Below are 20,456 nucleotides of genomic sequence, written 5' to 3' on the forward strand. Positions count from 1 at the left end.
AATAGTCGTGCCATATCTTGTGGTTGATTCAAATGGAGAATTATTCATTGTTAAATTAAATTTATTATTAAAAAAATCAATTAATGGTTGAGATTCTTCTGAACGAAAATTGACATTGAAATCTCCAGCAAGAATTAATGGCATTAAAGAAAATGATTTCTTTTGGCAAATATGATTTTATTTCTATTCATTGGAATAGATGAAGATCTCCTGAGAATCGGCACAGCTGTTCTACTGATATTAAGAGTTTGAATATGATGTACAGCTTTCTTCCTAATTTTGTTACCTATCTTACCAGGAAATTCAAACCATAAACGTAGAAGTTCATCATTATCGCCACGTTCTATGTACACTAATTTTCCTACACAACCATTAGCTAAGCCATCACTTACATCAATATTAGTTGTTATAATGTAAAATTTATTCAGAACTAAAATTATTTCATACGGCAAACCCCCGGTATCAATAACCGATTTTTGTGAAACTGCTGACGAATGTATGATTGTTGATCTGTCGCACGGCAACCTACATAAATATCCGTGGCAGTAGATATTATTTTGTCTTCAACGAGACTTTCAATTCAATATAAATTTATTATATTCCATGACACATTTATTCTCTAAGAAAAGTCTTATTCCATGAGGACATAATACGGCAACCTCTTCTTTTGTAAAAAACGTGATTCAATTAATGCAAGTTCATATAGGGTTTAGCGCTCGACTTACGCATGACATGACGGGAGTGGATACTCGCGACATCAGCGCTTACGGCGTCGTAGTGTTCAACTTCACGTTGGCGTTTTCGTTGCATTTGTACGGATTTACACCCGTGTAGCCTAAAGAAATTTTTACACCCATATCCCGCCTAAAGAAGTTTTACTTCAATAAATCTTTCTTAGAATATTATAGAATTCTACAAAAACATAATATAAAAGTGCATATAAAATTAAAAATTCCGATGAATGCATGATAATTTGCCCAGGTGAATACCCAAGGTAATTCCGAGTCGGCGACGCTACCGGTGCTTTACAATTGAATCTAATTAATTTCTATCGTGGCAGGTATCTGTTGATACTAACAGACTCGATATGCCTTCAGATGTTTTGATGCGTTATTATTGTTAGGTTTTGTGGTTTTGGGGAAGTTTGTTAATATTAAACATGGTCATGTCCGTAAACATGTTCAACTAAATCCGAATACAATTTAATACAAACGTTACAATACATAATAAGTTGCAAACAGTAGGAGGAAATAAATTGAACATTTATTTTTAACTTCCCGAAGAAGTTTATGTTTTCATAGAAAAATCCGATTCGCTTAATTTATGTTTTCTCAACATTTCAAGCCATTCTTGAATGAGACCGAATTTGGAAAAAGTATGTGTGTGTGTGAACAGATTTTTTGCCGTAAATCGACGTTTTCTCAAAAACGACTGGACTGATTTCAAAAATTTAAAAGCCATTCAATGTATCTCGATGAGGACTAGCGTTTATCAATTTTGCTCGACGATCAGCCAAGCCGTTTCTTTGTAAATAGCAAGAAAGTGAAAAAATTTCGTCCGTTTTAGCCCGCGTTTGTGAATCGATTTTGAAAATTCAAAAACCGTTCGAAAGATTTTGATTAAGAATCATGTTTAAACATTTTTTTTCGACGATTTCTATGAATTTTTTTTGATGGTAGATAGCATAGTCTTATAGATCATACTAAAATATTACGGCTTCACGACAAGTCGTTTAATTTTAAAAATCTTCAAAGTTTGCAAAAATTAGTATCGTTCTTTTGACGTTTGTTGAAATTAAAATTAGACGATTTACTTGGTATAACGATAGAGTGTTCGTTCTTTTTCAATGATGTGTAACAAATCCACTCGAAATACTTCTAATCATAAATTAATGTATATTTTCTTGATTAAGTCGATTATTTACACACAAGTTCATGTAACTTGCCTTAAGGCAAAATACCAATACCAACTAGTTTTATTTAGAACTTAAGCCATGAACGTATGTATTTGTTGATACTAACTTGATATTCTGATGTTATATGATTTTATGAAGATCTAGCATTTTTGAATAGAGATCATACGAAAACGATATGTCCAGGGTAGAGCGGGGCTTAAAGGTCCGCGGATAAAAAGATCCACCATCAATATCTCAAAAACGAGTAAAGTTAGAATTTTTTTAACAACTACATTTGCAGTAGGGTGAGAAAGATATATATTCAACCATCGCCGTAATTCAAGCAATGTCGCTATCAGGAGACAAACTAATAATAATAGAATAGAAAACTGTTTCATTGACCAGTTAACTAATTAATTAAATGAATTAATGTTAATCATATAAACTTTACATATGAGTGGGGTGAAATAAGCTAACTAAAACTTTATCCTGGCAAAGGTATCAACAATAAGAATATAGTATATGAAAAAGCAAATTAAGTAAAGAAAAGCAATTTTAATAAACAAAAATTAAATTAATAGTTATCTGCTAATGAATATTTCTGATAAAATAACAGATCAAGGTTATATTCAGTGTTATCTTTGTAAAAAATAAGGTTGAATATTAGAGTTTCGTGGAATCCCTTCAAAATTAAAAATGAGACGTGGTATCCGTTTGCCCCTGGCTGTCCCATTTTACTCCGCCTATGAGGTAAAAAGGGATAAATAACAAATTTTAATAACAAAATAGTTCCAACATATTTCTATGATTAGGAATTAACTAGGAATTTTACTGAACATAGTACGATAGTTGATAGTTGTTTGTTTAATACGTGATATGTATTGTGTGCAATCATTTGGTTTAAAGTAGTTAAGACAGTTATTTTAAGCGATTAATGTATTTTATTAAACTAAAATGAAAAGGCTATATCTGTAGGTCTAATAAATACTTCTCCTATGCACAGATTGCCTATATAAAGAATACAGTATAAAATGTTAAATTTGATTTTGACAGCAAATTTTAATGAGTCTACTTATAATTATCTATATGTTAATAATTTATATTAAAGAATTTGCGTTAAATACTCTTCAATTAGCAGAATGAAAACACAAATAAATTATGTCGACAAAATTGAATTGTAGACAAGTAATACAACTATCCGTATGATTCAAAATGACTGACTCTGCAGAAGAAATAGTATTTATTCGAAATGAAAATAAAAATGGTTTAATGAACTAAATAAAATTTATTAGTAGGTCATAAGTAAGAACAATACAAAAAATGAACGAATTCTGTATGATGCAGTATATGTTCTTCTGTTAATGATTCATCTGTTATCTTTCAGAGACATAAAGAGACAAAATATATGTTTTGGCAATCGTTCCCGGGCCACCCAGGCAAAAATTCATTACGACCGTCTCGCCGCCGGTACTCAATCACAAACACATTAACTGTTTGAAGCAGCACAAACTTATGTTTTATCATTTCAGTTTTTTGCTTCAAAATATTCGATTTGATTCTTATTCATGTGTTACTATTTATGTTTTTGTTTCATTAATGATACTTCATAGCACTATTTTTGACCTCGTTAGGTACACAAGAGCGCAAAAAGCGTGCTATGAAAGAAATCTAATATGTTTTGCTATATTTACAGCTAATTGACGTCAACTATCGAAAATATTATTTTCTGATAAAACATCGATTTATAAATACATAAATATAACTTTATATATTGACAGGGTTTAATAATTGGGCATAACATCAATAAAAGCATGAATATCTTCAAAAATTTAATATGAAAATCAAACGTTTCGACTATGCCGTAACCTTCATTCAGTGGGAAACTTAAAAGATACATAATAAATAATACATACAAAATCGGTGTGCATAAGGTAGAGCAGGTAACAAGGTCAAAAACAAGTGAAATCAATTATTTTTTAACAATAATATTTGAAAGTAGAAGAAAAAAGATGTATAACCAGTCATCTTGATTATTACGACGTCGCTATCAAGAGATAAGCGTCGGTGTTTGAAAATCCATTACAAATGTATTTTCTATTGTTAGTTTTATTTGGTTGAGACGTTGGGACTATAGTTTAGTTTATGAGAACTTACTTTTGGGTACACACTAATTAATTGTTCTATAAGATGTGATGTTATTTTTAAGTTAGATTCAACTGTTTTTCATACAACTTCTATAAAAGCTTACGCGTGGGTAGTGTAAAAAAGACCAAACTAGCTGTAAGTGGAATTCTGTCTTAAGGCAATTAGGGCATCGTGCCTTAAGGCAAATTGCTGGAACTTCCCGTACCAAAAATTATTATTTTTTTTTAAAACGATTAACATTTTTGAAAAAAAATTAGTTCTAAAAAATAAGATTTTTGAGAAACTATAAATTGGACAAAAAATTAGTTTTTTTTGAAAAACTAAGCATTGGTACGGAACCGATAGGAATGTTAACAAATTTTACAATTAGTTTACAATTACAAATTCATTATTGTTAAAATCTCTATAAAATGTCTGATAATTTGATGTGCATATGTCAAATGATCATTTTTGACCGCCAAATGGCTCATTTTTTTACTTTTTCCTATATATCTCCGAAACCGCTGGACCTACCTTCATGAAAGTTGTATCGATTCTTCATCTTGTCAATACAAATAAAATGTTTTTTGAATTATTAAAATCGGACGCTCCGTTCTATTAAAAACTGAGTTACCGTTTTCGGAACTTTTTGCCCCGTATCTTCGGAACGGCTTGATCTGCCTTTGCCAAAAACTAATCAGCACGTCTCCTTATCAATACGGATCGAATGTTTTTTGAATTATTCAAATCGGTTGATCCGTGTTCCCGAAATCGTCGACGAAAATTTGTATCCGCACATACATACACACACATACATACATACACACACACATACACACACACATACACACACACATACACACACACACACACACACACACACACACACATACATCCATTTTTTCTAAGGTATGCCAAAATGTTCAGAAACCTCTGAAACGTAAAGATATATAAAAATTTTCATTTTCGATTTTTTTGCGATTACTATAACTTGCCCTACGGGAAGTTAATAAACCTTTACCCTGGCAAAAGTGCAATAAAAAATAGTTAATAAAAAACTGAATAAAAATAACAAAAGCAGTTTTACAAGAGATAAGTTAAATAAATATTTATTCTATCTATGCTTATGATTATTTGTGACAAAATACCAGATTAAGGTTATATGCGGAGTTATCTCTGCAAAAAAATTGCCCGAGGAATTTATATTTTCATTTGCTTCACCTATGGGGTAAAAAGGACCAAGTGACAAATTTTTGAAAAAGCGAAAAGGCACATTTCTACTTTGTTGAATTAAATGAGAGTTTTACTGAACATAGTCAGATAGTTGTTTGATTAACCGATGTCACAATTGCTTAACATCAGATTGTCCGAGACGAGTATGGCATTGACTGATTAGAATCCCACAACTCTAACCATTTACAAAAATAATTAAATAATAATTTCTTACTTGTTTTGGATCGCGGCTCCCTTGGTCCATCCACAGTAACTTTGATAGCTTTGCAGTAAGTTGTGACTTCTGGTGGCGACGTGTCCAACGTTATCGTTATGGAAAAACTTTTCCCTGAAAAAGAAAAACATTTATAATAATAGTATTTATTTATTAGTATAAAAGAAGCGGTTGCAATTAAACTGCTCTCAAAGTTGAAATAAATGATTTATATTTAAAAAATACAAATCAGTTATAGCATATACTATTATTTCTATATATTCTAATTGTATGTGTAATATTACAAACAAAACATAATTGATCTTATCAACCACAATTGATGTGGTGTGATTTTTACTAATCACTTTTTATCTCTTGTATTGTCGATACGTTCTTAATGTTTTGTTCTGACCTGGAATAACATATCACATGAACAATATTCACTAATTTTATTTTGTATTTGAGCTAGACAATACAATGAGTTGAAAATTAAGTAAGTGCGGTTTTCAGCTTAGATGGTTTCAATTGAATTTTTAGGTGTGCTGACATAGTCCAAATGTAAAGTATTCTTTGTTATTGGATAGTAGGCAATTTAGATGTCCTTAAGTGAAAAGGCGTTTTTTGATCCATTTGCGTAGTTTGCATTTGGGATTCAATGAAAGATTTAAAATCAAATCTAAAATTTGTCTCAAGAAGGACTTTTAGCCCACAAAAAGTGATGAGCTGTTTGCAAAATTTCGTTCTGGTGATTTTTCACTCAAAGATGAAAAACGTTCTGGTCGTCCAGGTAAAATTGATTAATGAAGAATTGTCTGAACTGTTACTACTAACCGAATGATCAGTTCTGATGCCTACATTAAACGACTTAGAAATTTGAACTATACAGCTGAAAAAAAACGTCCTGAATTGGATAATCGAAACAGCGATTTATTCCATTATTGACTCATTGGCATATCTTTGACTACTCGACAAAAATTATTAAAGATGATGTTTTGCTTTATTTCGATTACTTTTTGCTTCGATCTTTACAAAACTCCTTGAATGGTTAACAATTCTATGATTATGATGGTGTCAAAATGTACTTGATTAAGTTTTTACTAATAAAAACCAGAATTTTTATGAAAAATAATGATGCTGTTTAAAAGATGCTGATTAAAATAGCCAATATATTACAAGATAAAATTATTAATTTCCATGCAAAAAATGCCTGATTTTCAGACAAAAATGCACAGTATTTCGTTGCTAACCTAATATAAGTTTATTTGTACGATAAACAGACTAGCAATAAAGAATTATTGAAATAAGGATTATTGTCTACTATCCACTTATCCAATATTAAATCCACATACAAAAATGTTGCGCATGTGTAAAATCATGCTTTCGGTTTTTAAATCTTTTAGTATACTGTAACATTAATATCATTATCATTATGAGGATAAAAATTCTTGAAAAAAGTAGTATTGATATATCATGTAAGTGTATGGCATTAAATATTAAATATAGAGATTGTGATTTGATTCTATCGAAAAAAATTGCATAATGTGTAAAAGTGACAAAAATGAATAAAATATAAAACGTGCAAAAGACAACAGACAAGTAGAATGATGTTTTTCGAGTAGAAAATCCGCTTCGGCTTATCAATCAGCACTCAAGTGAAAGAATACCAGCAAGTTCAGTATATTTTAGAAATAGTTTAACTATGTGCTATGTGAGAATATATAGTGTCACAAAAATCGTGCATAAAAATTCCGCTCTCTAGCCCGAACCGCCGCGCAGACAAAACGCGCGTTTGTATAGCGGCAATAATTCAACACCACGCCGCCTGTGAAGTTCCATCTTGACATCGAAGAACAAAAAATTTATTTGTGTCATATTGACATCATTGTCAGTGTTGTCATTTATGAAACGAGAGAATATGTTCCATGTTATAGTCGCTTAGGAAACAAAGCTAGTAATCCGAAAGATTTAACAACAACGAGATCAATCGACTATCTAGAACCAGGGTTCAAAAACATAACTTTTTTGTGGAATAAACTAATATATTTCTACTTTAATATAACATAATTAAACAAAATTAAATTATCAAATACTTTTCAAATATCAATTTAGACGCACCTTTTTCGGAATAATCATTAATTTTGTGATACACGTGTGATTATTGTATATATTTTAATGTAATATTTCACCCTAACAAGATATTGATTGACCAAAATTGGAATATGTGCTTGCATCAAGTTGGTGCTACCCATGCTTCATCGTTCAATCATAGAAAAATTTTCAAAAAAAGTTTTTTTTTTTTAAAGTAAAACTTTTTTAGGCCCGACTAGAGTAAATCCGTACAAATGCAACGGAAGTTCGTTACGCCCAAACTGTTCGTCATACGCTCTCGATGAGATCATTTCCATACGGGTCGATTGTGATTAGCCGTCGTGTATGTGAATCGAAATATGTCGTTGAATGCGTACCGACATCAACGTTGTATGCGTACCGATATCAACAAGGAAATCGGTATATATAAATAAACATTTTAAAGTTACATCATAGTACAAATCTTGATTTAATGAAAAATGCTATAATAAGAAAAATATTTTACCCTGTTTCTTGAAAATAATAAAACAAAAACATTTGGGCCGTGTACTAAACGTGAGTTTATTGTTTAAAAATTATTTCTATATTATTCGTAGTTTCTATAATTCTTTAAAGTTATAAAATATAAAATATTCTCAGGTAAGACAGATATTACAGCTGTTCAAAAAATGAGATTAAGTCGCCAGCGAAAAAGTAAAAAAAATACAATCAGTCAATGAATATATGTTAATTTCAATGACATGAAGTTCTTCAAATACAATTACATGATGAGTGAAGTAGCAAAAACAATATCTGTTTAGGCGTTGTTTAACATAATCCACTGTGTGAAGGAATATTAGAGAATTCATTAATCAGCAATTACTTCATTTCTCTAATGAAGGTTCATTTCTAAATGCTAACTACAATGACAAACCGATCATGTCATATTTTAAGTATGACTTTAATTACATCATTGTTTTAAAAGATTATACATATTTTTAATGCTATTATAAATATATAATTTATGATTTATCATTATATAAATGTGTATAATGGTTGACACTAATATATGTGTGCATCACGAGTGTTAACATAATGCTAATAAACATTAATCAAAATTGTAATAAAATGTATTTATTTTTACTTAAATGCCATCTTGTACAGTAGCAAATAAGTTTTACTTCAATCGCGTGTGAGCCTTACGCGCACTCTTTTTTTTTTTTTAAATACGACACTGTGGTATCGATTCATAACAATGGGAAGACGTGCTGATTAGTTTTTAGCGAAGGCAGGGTCCAGCCGTTTCGAAGATACGGGGCAAAAAATGGCAAGAATGGTAATTCAGTTTTTAAGATGCCCGATTTCTATAATTCAAAAAAAAATACTTGTAATGACGAAATAAAGAATTGATAAAATTTTTGGTAAAAGGCAGGTCCAGCGGTTTCGGAGGTACAGAGAAAAAAGAAAAAATACAGTTTTTTGGCGGTCAAAAATGATCATTAGGCATATGCACATCAAATTATCAGTTACTTTATAGAGATTTTAAAAATGAGTCCTATTTTTGTTACAATTTTTTGGGGTTTCGTGCCAAGATTATTAATTTTTAAAGTTTACTTATACGGGTTCAAACTAATTTCAAAATTTAAAAAAAATACTTATTATTAATTAATATTATTATCCGATTATACAAATACTTTAAATATAAATTTTGAATTTACAATTCAATTGAAAATTGTATATATTTCATGCGTGTTATACTAATTGTAAGAAATACATATATCCTCAAATGGTTTAATTCGGCATCTCCTGCCAATGTAAACATTCTGAAGTGTTTTGTGTAATAACATCGTCACTGTAAATATATAGTAATTATAATTCTCTTTGAAAATATTTAAAACAATTTTTATTAATTATTGATCAATATTTATTAATTATTGATTCTTTCCCTCGAATATTTCTGGTACGGGAAGTTTCAGCAATTTGCCTTAAGGCACGATTTCGTAGTTGCTTTTTCCTTAAGGCACTTTCACCAGTAGTTGTATAATTTTTTCGTGTCTAACAATAATTTTGACTGCGAGCTAAATCGTCAAATTAAAGAAGATTTTATAGAAAAAAGTCAAAAGTTTCGAGTCCCTGATCTGGTCTAATGGACTAGGTGACAAAACGCAGAGTAACGGATCGTCCCATCGTCTCTCGGAAGATGAATGCAAGAACATCCATCCAAAGCGAGCGACTTCTGACATCGCGCGCTCTCGCGACGTCGGTGCTCGCGCTCTACATAACTCATCCGCATTGTCATAATAAATTGTTATTAATAATAGTAGGGGACCCATGATACACGAGAGGACGCGCTTTTGCCATATTGTCTATTGGACATCTGCATGCTTTTGTTGTTGGTCGAGACGCTATGATAGCCGATGATGCAAAATATATTAACAATTATTATTAATAACAATAATTATTGATAAGCTATCATACAAAGATCAAATAGATAATTCCTATGGATTTTTTTTTAGATAAGATCAAAATTCAGTACAATTATATTAGTTTACTGTTATTTTGCCAGCATATTATTAACTTCCCGAAGGAGAAGTTTATGTTTTCATCAAAAATCTGATTCGCTAATTTTATGTTTTCTTGACGTTTCAAACCATTCTGAATCAAATGAGACCAAATTTGGAAAAAGTATGTGTGTGTGTGTGTGCACATTTTTTATAATTCGATTGATTAATGTAATATTATAAAATAAGCAAGATGTACTGATCTGTCCAAACATGTCAATTTATTATGATAAATTATAGTAAATTTTGCTTTCAATTGCAAGCGTTCAGAATGAGGGTCGATATGTATACTACGCCTATAATTAAAATAACTAGTTATAAGCGGTATTTTGACTTTAGTCGTGTATATAATTTACTTAATCAATAATAATTAATTAAAGTAAAATTTTCAAATATCTATATCAAAAATAAAAGTATTGTTTCCACTAAAAAATAATACAATTTCCTTGATTTATATCTTTCAAAAACATTCATCAACAATTCAAAAACTTCAGGTATAATTATCTGTAATTGAGTAAATTAAATTAAATTATGTAACATTTCATTTTAATTTAGTTCGTGTTATAAAACGTATTTTACTTAATTAGTAGTATCTACCTACGAAAATCAGAACAGTAAATGCCCGATCTAAGCGCGAGACTCATTTTTATGATTTAACCATTTAAAGTTTCAACAAAATCAGCGATTTATTACGAAGAAACGGCTCGACCAAACTTAAACAAAAATATCACATTTTATCTTTTTTTTAAATTTTTTTTTATAATTTTTGAACAGCAATCAGGACCTAATAGTCCTATAAGCTGTTGGGCTGATTTTGACTTTATTCTAGTCTGTTTGACAGATGGCAACCCAATCAGTTGTCACATCTCTGTATGATATATATTATTATTACAATTTCTGTAATAGGGCGAGTATTTTCAATGGTGCAACATATTAGAACTAGTATTTTCACTTGGAAACATATTGCTATCTATATTTCCAAGCGAAAATCGTTGTCACTGCTGCCTGATAACAGACTGCTCAAAGTAGGTATCGAACCCGGGACCTATGAAACAAGTCCCGTCGCTCTTAACTTACATACAAAATTACAAATTACCTACGGGCGAGCCCTACATTTTATCATGATCCCGAAAGGTTTTACAATTCCGAAATCAAACTTTTTGCGAAAACTTTAACAAAAATTTCAGCGCTTTTCTGCAAATTCTAAAAAAACTGATAGGCCAATCATCTGAAAAAACTAATCAACACTAGTCCTTATCGAGTTTCATCGAGAAAATCGGTGCAGCCGTTCTTGAGAAAACATCGACGAAATGTCAAATTTTGACTTTCTAAATTAAGACTTGAAACATTGAGAAAACAAAACATGAGCAACTCGGATTTTCTGGTGAAAACAATTCACAACTTTTTCTTCGGGATGTTGAAAAATGAAAATTAATAAATAATGTTGATAAAATCTTAATAGATTTGTTTTAATTTTAATGTTTTAATAAATAATATAAAAAATCAATATTATTCACAATTTACATTATATTTTTTACAATTTAATAGTAGTTTACAAGATATTAATATTGACATTCTTAAAGTCCACACAGTTCAGTAAATTTTTTTTTGCGGCGCAATATGAATTATTGTCAGCAACTGTAATCGATATTATTCCTAAAATTCATTATTGAATTGAACAATATTTAAATACATTATTTGTATTGTAGTAGGACCATCAAGAACTGAGCGTTTAGTGTACTAAATGCAAAGTGTGTTCAAGATCAAGTTCAAGAAACATATATTTCGTTATATAAAATGAATGTTAAATGAAGATGGTTAATACATAAGTTATCTACCCTTGGATATTATAGTTGTACATTAAATAATTTATAGCATTATATTTATGTATATATATAAATATATATATATATATATATATATATATGTATATATATATATATATATGGTATATTATATAGAGATGTGGGAAAAAAGAAAAAGTTGGGCAATTCTTAAAAAAAATCACAAAAATATTTACCAAAATGAATAGAGTTCCAATTACAGCTATGGGTTGATCAAGATATAGTTTGGCATAACGTGCTTGCCACATCAAACTATTTCTGTCGCAAATTAGCCAAGTGGCCAAGTGGTCCGGATGTTGGTATAGCCGTGATCCCTACATCTAAGGTCAAATTGCAGATTGTGCAACTTTTCGTTTATTTTTAAGTCATGTGTCCAGTATGGCACGCGCTGTATAGGTATCCGACCACTGATTTAACTAATCTACAAACCATCGACTGGGATGCATCCAGATGCATCGCACCAACGAACAAGAATGCATTCAATACCAGGTTTGTATTTAGTTACAAGTACGATTTTACGGCTTTTACGAACGTCTTTGTGCATTACGCGCGCCAGACTCATCTCCATCGTTCATAATACATCATTCGAACGGTGGAAGGTGAACAGTAGCAGCGCAATCTTTCCATAAAATAGCTTGGAATAGAATAGTCATCGTTCACGTACATTTGTTCTATTTTATTGTTTGAAAATTGTTTCAAATCAAGTATTTGGAAGGTTTGAACAAATTTTATGAAACTTTATAAACAAGTACAGTATGGCTGAGAATCCGACAATATTTATTTTTCATGCCCTTAAGTGGTAAGAATTGAAATTCTAAGATTTAAGTTTTATTTTTGGAAAAAAATGTTTTATTTTATTTTTTTATAATTTGTTATTAAAACACATACTACCCTAAATTTGCGCCTTCCTAAGTCCTACCACAAACCACTATATCATCATAGTAATTCGCAGTTTTAATCACTGGATGGTTTTCACTGAATGTTATTTAAGATTTTTTAATGAAATTTGAATGAAAAAGCTTAAATTTAACACCGAAAACACTTATTTTTAATTAAGGGTCTTATCTTATTTTGTGAACAAGGTACCATACAAATCTATGGCAGAGCTGTACATTTTTCCACAGATTTTTTATAATCACACTCTATTTGCTGGCATGCAACAATATAATTCGAACATGAATGATGTGTGTATGTATGTATGTATGGATACGATACAATTTTTAGTCCACATTTTCGGGCGCACCGATCAGCCGATTTGAATCGTTCAAAAAATATTCGATTCCTATTGATAGGGAGATATGCTGATTAGTTTTTGGCAAAGGCAGGTTCAGCGGTTTCGTAGATAAAAAGCTAAATGTGCAAAAAATGGCAGTTTTAAGAGAACTAAGCGTCGGATTTGAATGATTCAAAAAACTTCCTACTTGTTTTAACAAAATAATTGCTTTCGGAAAAAAAAATTGTTTCAATTTTTTTTTCAAAAATAGTTTTTTTCTATATCGAAAATAATTCAGATTTTAATTGTAATTCTGACTTACGTTCTAATATACTTCAAACAAAAATTTTCAACTTTGCAATTCAGTTTATATAATTCTTATAAATATTAAACAATGTTACAGTATTTATTTATAATAATCTATTTGAAAAGATTTCATATTCCTCGAACATTTCGTTACGGTAAGGAAAGTTTCAGCAATTTGCCTTCAGGCGCGATGCCATACACACCACTAGTTTTCTATTGTCATTAAAGGCTCTGCAGCTTTATTTTTTACTAACATAATTTTTTAACCAGGTTGACCAGGTTAGTTTTCTTTCTAAATGCATATCCAAGTACGGAAATTTTTATGGTAATCGTCTCACCATAAAAGTGAACTGCTGGGCATGTTAATTCAAAAAGTGTAAACAACACCAACACCTGTAATTGGTCTTTTGGTTTACCTCTCAATGATTGTTAGGTGGTTTTGAAGTTCTCTTGAGCATAGAAAGCTCAAATATCATCAGCAAATATGACTATTGTTAAGTTTTCAAATGTTATAAAATCGCTAGTATACCGCAAAGGCTCTGAACCAGGAGGACTCCTGCTTCGATCAAACAAAATGTCAATTTAATCCAACCTTGAACTATGTATTTCTAAAATAAGGCACTGAATGTTTAGAATACACATTTGGCAATTTATGCCAACTCTATCAGGGCCTTTTAAGAATACCAAATTACAAAATTACTTTAATTAAAAGGTATTATTTATGACGATCACAATTTAGTAGCACTGCTGAATTGTCAAGGGCTGGCGGCAGAACTAGGCTGCAAAATTATATCTGTAATTTTTCATACATGTCGGAGTAAAAGTATTACGAAGAATTTTGATGGAAATGGTAGAAGATTGACGAATAGGTAGGAGAATACCATATTAAAATCTTTCCCACTTCTATTAATTATTTTTACTACTTGATATTTTGTTGCAAGTTTTTTAATAGTTTGATACAATTATAGAGTAAAATGAATGATGTCTTCTTTTTGAATCTTTATTAGATTCTTTTGAGATATTGAATCAAAATCCAATTTTGGTGAATTTCTTTGGCAACCATTTCTAGAAAAAATAATTTTATGCTGCTTTACGAGTTTTAGGTAAAGCTCAAGAGACATCAATTCTTACTATTTGTAGCCTAAAAGTTGGCTATCGTAGAAATAGCAAATAAAACTGCATCAAGCGACATTTTATTAAAACTGTTGAAGCAGTATCAATTTAATCTATTTTTGAGACTGTATATTTTGAGACCTAAGTATGTGTATCATGTTTAAGTTGAGTTTCCAATTCGTTTTTGCCAAATGAACTCTTGCAAGATAGCAAACATTAATAACTGTAGAGACAAACAACTTCTCGGAAAGTGGGGTCAGAAGGCCAGTAGGTCGGCATACCTATAGAGATAGCATAGAAATTTGTACTTGTATTTATATATCGGACTGGCAGGTAAATAATTATCAATTTCCATAGTTGTTAATATAATATATAATTATATATTAGTTAATATATTATTCATTATTATATCAACATATATAGTTTTTAAGGGAAAGTCTGACAATAAATCTTAACGTAAGTTCTGAAACGTTGCAAATAAATAATATCTTCGAAAAACGATACAAAAACGACAACTAAGAGTATAGTAATATTTAAATCAATTAGATCGATGAATATTAAATATATCAATATGAGTTTCTAAAATATTATTCATATTCTAAATATGCACTCAAATTTTTTACTTTAATATTTTAAATGTAATTATGTTAATATTAGCTGAATTGAGTGAACTAATCGGTAATGAATATTTAAAAAACTATTCGAACATATGGAAGTCATGTAAACAAGAAAATTATATTCTGTTGTTATATACGCAGGTTATATTATAATAGATTACTGGTAGCTCAACAACACAAAGCGATTGAATTCTACTCATTACTATCGCAAAATGAATATTATTGAACAAAAAACGTAAAAAAAATTAATGCGGAAATGAAACGTGTTAAATACCCAGATATTGGCACATAATATAATATTATATAAAATAAATGACATATTATGTTAGAGTTACAGAGCAGCAAATAAGGAGTAATCGCTGACTCTCAAGATTAGTGGAATATACGGTGGAGAGATTATGGCACATAATGTAAAATAATTCCAATACGTATTAATATTGATAATGCAATTTTCAGCATTGCACTACTGAAAATAAAATTTATTTCATTAATTCTATGTGTAGTATTTTTATAAATAAAACCAAAATAGTTAAATACAAAATTTCAATGTGAGAAACATAATCAATGAAGCATAATTACAAGTGTATCTTATAAAACTGTTATAAGACTATAATTTAATTATTAAGCACTTATTTATAAACTTGTAAATTTATAGTTTGTAAATTTGTTCTTATGTGAAACTAGATACGGGTGTGCCACTTTTTTATAAATAATAGTTTTAGTAAATTGCCAGTTAGCTGAGAGAAAATTCAATTAAATGATAATTTGAACATTTGTCTACGTGGAAATACTGAAATACGATGAATTTTTAGTCATAAAATGAAATCATATAAAAAAGGACGAGTTTCACAACCGTCTAAACATACTTTATTATTCTCTCTTTGGACCCTATCTCAAAATCACTATAGATTATTAGCTGTTATGACAACTGTCACCACTGTACCCTGGCACAATCGTACCCAGTCTCCCCTAATAAACTTTTGCAATAGTTATATTTATATCAATTGGTCTTAAGCTTATCTCTTTGAAGTCTTATAAAACTATAATTTATAACTTAATTAATTTGTAAATATTCTTCGCTTGATTGCAAATTCCTTTCATACTCACATACGATGTACACCAGTCGCTAAAGATTAGTAACAATTAACTTCAGTTTCAGTAAATTATTTTAAATATAGCAATAAAAGTAAATCTTATACCTTCTCATAAATAAATAACTAGTTGGTATTGGTACTTTGCCTTGAGGCAAGTTACACGAACTTCCCGATATGTGTAAATAATCGACTTAATCAATAAAAAAATAAATTAATTTGTGAGTGATTAAAAGTATTTCGAGTGGAATTATTCCACATGATTGAAAACTAACGAACACGTTAACTCGGAGTATTTTCTAAAAGCAAATTTTCAAAAATCAACCATTTTCATAATTGAACCAGTTTCCGTAGGACTTTAATGGTTTAGTTTTAGTATGTATGTATATGGTTTAGTAGACCAAGTTCTCTATTGTTATACCAAGTAAGTCGTATAATTTTAATTTTAACAAACGTCAAAAAGATTACTCGTTTTCTGAAACTTTGATAAATTTTTGAATTTAAACTACTTGTCGTAAGGCCGTAATATTTCAGTAAGTTCTATAAGGCCATGATATATATCGCCAAAAAAGTTCCATAAAAATCGGCTTAGATTTTTTTTTGAGCAGTTAATTACAAGAAAACGGCTCGGTAGATTTTCACCTATAACTAATCAGTATCATTCCCAACTAATATCTTTCGAACAGTTTGATTTTTTAAAATCGATTCAGTAGTATAAGCTTAAACGTGAACGAAAAGTTTAACACTTTTTTCCAAATTACAAAGAAACGGCTTGGCAGATCACCGCACATAACTGACAAACGATAGTCCTCATTGAGATACATCAAATGGCTTTTAAATCGGTTCAGGCGTTGTTGAGAAAACGTCGATTTACGGCAAAAAATTTGTTGACATACACATACACATACACATACACACACATACTTTTTCCAAATTTAATCTCATTTGATTCAGAATGGCTTGAAACGCTGGGAAAACATGAAATTAGCGAATCGGATTTTTTTATGAAAACATAAACTTCTTCTTCGGGAAGTTAATTGTATCGAGATTTCATTGATAAAACAAAATAAAAACTTATAATTCGAGATGTTAGAAAAATGACCTTATTAGTAAAACCTATAACTCTAGTATCCAGTATACTACGAAGTCTGAAATATATTATGAAATATGACAATTTATCAAAATTCATGTATGTACATGATATGAATCTGACACCAGCATGAAAATCAGGTATCGTTGTGATTACAAAAGGACCCCGACTGTGCGACAGACCTGTTAACAGATATTACGCGATACTGTTTTAAAATTAATGGATGCCGATCAAACGCACGAGCCACTGGAACGGTCATGGGCCATGTCATGGAAACAGAGTCATATCGTGGAATGGGATCAACTGATATGATATAATATTGGGTAGTTCGGAATGCTATTTCCATTTTTAACCCAGAAAGGGTTAGCAATATGGTTAACCAACAATTCAAGTGGGCAAAAACAATTCATTTGATAAATTTAACTTTAAACTGATTTCACGTGTCACATTTGCTAAGCAAGCTGACTTCAACGAACACATCTGCAATCTTTTTTATAGAGCCTGGGTACAAAGGTACAAAGGTGCAATATGACTTTGATTAATTATATTGTGAAAACCAAACCAATTATATCACAACAAATAACATAAACAAACAAGTATCGGACTTTGTTCAATAAACCTCCCAGCTAATTCGTCATTGTAGAAAGGTGTTTTTTGCTGTTTCTCAAAAAATTGTACAAATGCAACGGAAGTGAGTTACGGCAAGGTAAGGTGCCAATGATTCGTCATTCGCTCTCGATGATGTCATTTCTATACGGGTCGATTGTGATTGGTCGTATTTGTGCGAGGCTACTGAAAACGAGAAGCATATTGTTCATTTTTCGGTGTTCATATCATTACATTTTGAGGTTAAATATTAGTACAAATCCTGAGTTAATAAAAAAAAGTCTGGCTAGGAAGAATATTTCATCCTATCCCCCATAAATAATTTTTGTGCAAATATAATAATATAGCAAATGAAAAATCTGTGCCGTGTAAGAAACGCAAGTTTATTGAAGTAATTTGTATTATTTGTGGTTAGGTTACTATATATTTTTGAGGTTATTAAAATGGAAATTATTTTTATATGCAAGACAGATACTACAACTGTTCAAAGAATGAAACTGTATCGCCAGCAAAAAAAAAATTAAGCAATCAATGATTGTATGTTAATTTTAATTACATGAAGTACTTCAAACACAATTACATGACAAGTGAAATTGTGAAAACAATGTTTATTTAGGCGTGGTTTAACATAATAATTCTCTGCATTTTTATAGATATTAAAAAATATTAAAGCTGTACAGCTTTATTTTAACATGCCAAAGATATATCTTTTTCAGAATTATATCTCACAATCAGAAACTTTTGGAAGTTTAGAGGAAGTCTACATGTTTTTCGTTTATAATGGCTATGAAATATTACAAAGTTGCATATTTTTATAAATAATAAAGAATAAATTGTTATTCAGATTCATTACTCTAAACAAGAGATCAAGCACAACAATAGTTTGTGTAGTTGTATATCATTTATATACATATATGTAGTTTATTCATTGCTAGTGTTAATGAAATTATTCAAGATTGTTATATTACAGCTGTCCACTGTGTGAACAAATATTATAGAATTTATTAATCAGCAATTACTTTATTTCTCTAAGTTCAAGTCCTAGATGCTAATTCCAATGACAAACCGATCATGTCGTATTTGAAGTATGACTTTAATTGCATTATTTTTTTTTTAATATTATAAATATGTTAATGCTATTATAAATTTATAATTTATTATTATATAAATATGTATAATGGTTGACATTAAAAAATGTGTGCATTACTAGTGTTATCATATTACTGATGAACACTATTCTAAATTGTTATATGGTGTATTTCTTTTTAACTTAAATGCCATCTCGTGCAATAGCAACAAAGTTTTACTTCAATCGCGTGTGAGCCTTACGTGAATTATTTTTTTATTGTTTATACAGGGTAAAAGTTCAGTTGGTTCTTTTTATCCCATAGGGGGCGTCCATTAATCACGTGAGGTTTTTAGGGGGAGGGGGTTTAGACAAAAAATCACGAAATATCACGTTGGGGAGGAGGAATATGGTAAGATATCACGTGTATTTATTTTTTAACTATTTTTTTTTTAAATTCAAACATTTTCAAGAAAAGAATCAAAAAATTTTGTTTTTTCACGTAACTAAAAATACACGTGATGTTTGGTGGGGGAGGGGGGAGTAATTTTGAGTATCACCACGTATCACCGAGAGGAGGGGGGTCCAAAAATCCTTAAACACCAGCTCACGTGATTAATGGACGCCCCCTTATCGAGATTATATAAAAAAACTGTCGAACTTAACATAAAAATAACAAAACTTATTATTAATTAATTCAGTATAATGTTAGATTATATAAAAAAACTGTCGAACTTAACATAAAAATAACAAAACTTATTATAAATTAATTCAGTATAATGTTAGGGCCCAAAACCCGTAGTGAATTATTTAACGTGAAACCACAACAAGACTATGCGAACAAATTAACATTGAATGATAGAAGTCCGAAATACTAGAGATTTAGAGATTGTTATTACTTAAAATATCAATGGCAAAGATTAATAAAAAAAAGAATCAAAAATAACGTTCAGTTTATGGTTTCGTATCGATTTACTCAAGTCGATTTTCTTTGTAAAAAATAACTAAGGGATTCTAAATGTAGAAGTATATGGTATTTTATGGAGCAGATAATCGAGTGAAATTTCAAAAACTCTGAAAAAATTTACAAATTTGGTTCCAAGCATTATTGTACGGTACTGAAATTGGGATTTGTGGTAAGAGAGTAAAAATTTAGATGTATGTATTAAATTTAGTTGTATGATGGTTGTATGTATTTTTCAATTCCAAAAAAAATGTAAATAAAGAAAATTGGCCCAAAGACAAAAAAGTGTTAGGGATGAACAACTCTTAATAAAAATAATTTGTGTTCTAAAGTAAGGTTTATGCTCTTTCATAAACTCAAAAAAACTGAATTAAAATTACGTCAAATTCAAATTTCAGTCAATGAATGTTTATTGGCGCAAGAAGCGATTCCGTACAAATGTAACCATAAAAATGCTATTTAAAAAATGACTAG

The 20,456-nt window shown here is 30.0% G+C and overlaps 1 protein-coding gene across 1 annotated transcript in view; it reads right to left on the reverse strand.

Moving 5' to 3' along the window:
* The window catches only part of LOC113375859 (protein lozenge-like), a 454,691-nt gene that overhangs the window by 426,517 nt on the left and 7,718 nt on the right, over positions 1 to 20,456 (reverse strand). The window contains exon 2 of the mRNA XM_026615808.1: positions 5,466 to 5,579. Coding sequence (XP_026471593.1) covers positions 5,466 to 5,579 — 114 coding nt within the window. The remainder of the gene's footprint in view (positions 1 to 5,465; positions 5,580 to 20,456) is intronic.

Source organism: Ctenocephalides felis, unplaced genomic scaffold (assembly GCF_003426905.1).
Source record: "Ctenocephalides felis isolate EL2017-DRISC unplaced genomic scaffold, ASM342690v1 CF-g0.4_SCAFFOLD_01886, whole genome shotgun sequence".
In the NCBI taxonomy this organism is placed as follows: domain Eukaryota; kingdom Metazoa; phylum Arthropoda; class Insecta; order Siphonaptera; family Pulicidae; genus Ctenocephalides; species Ctenocephalides felis.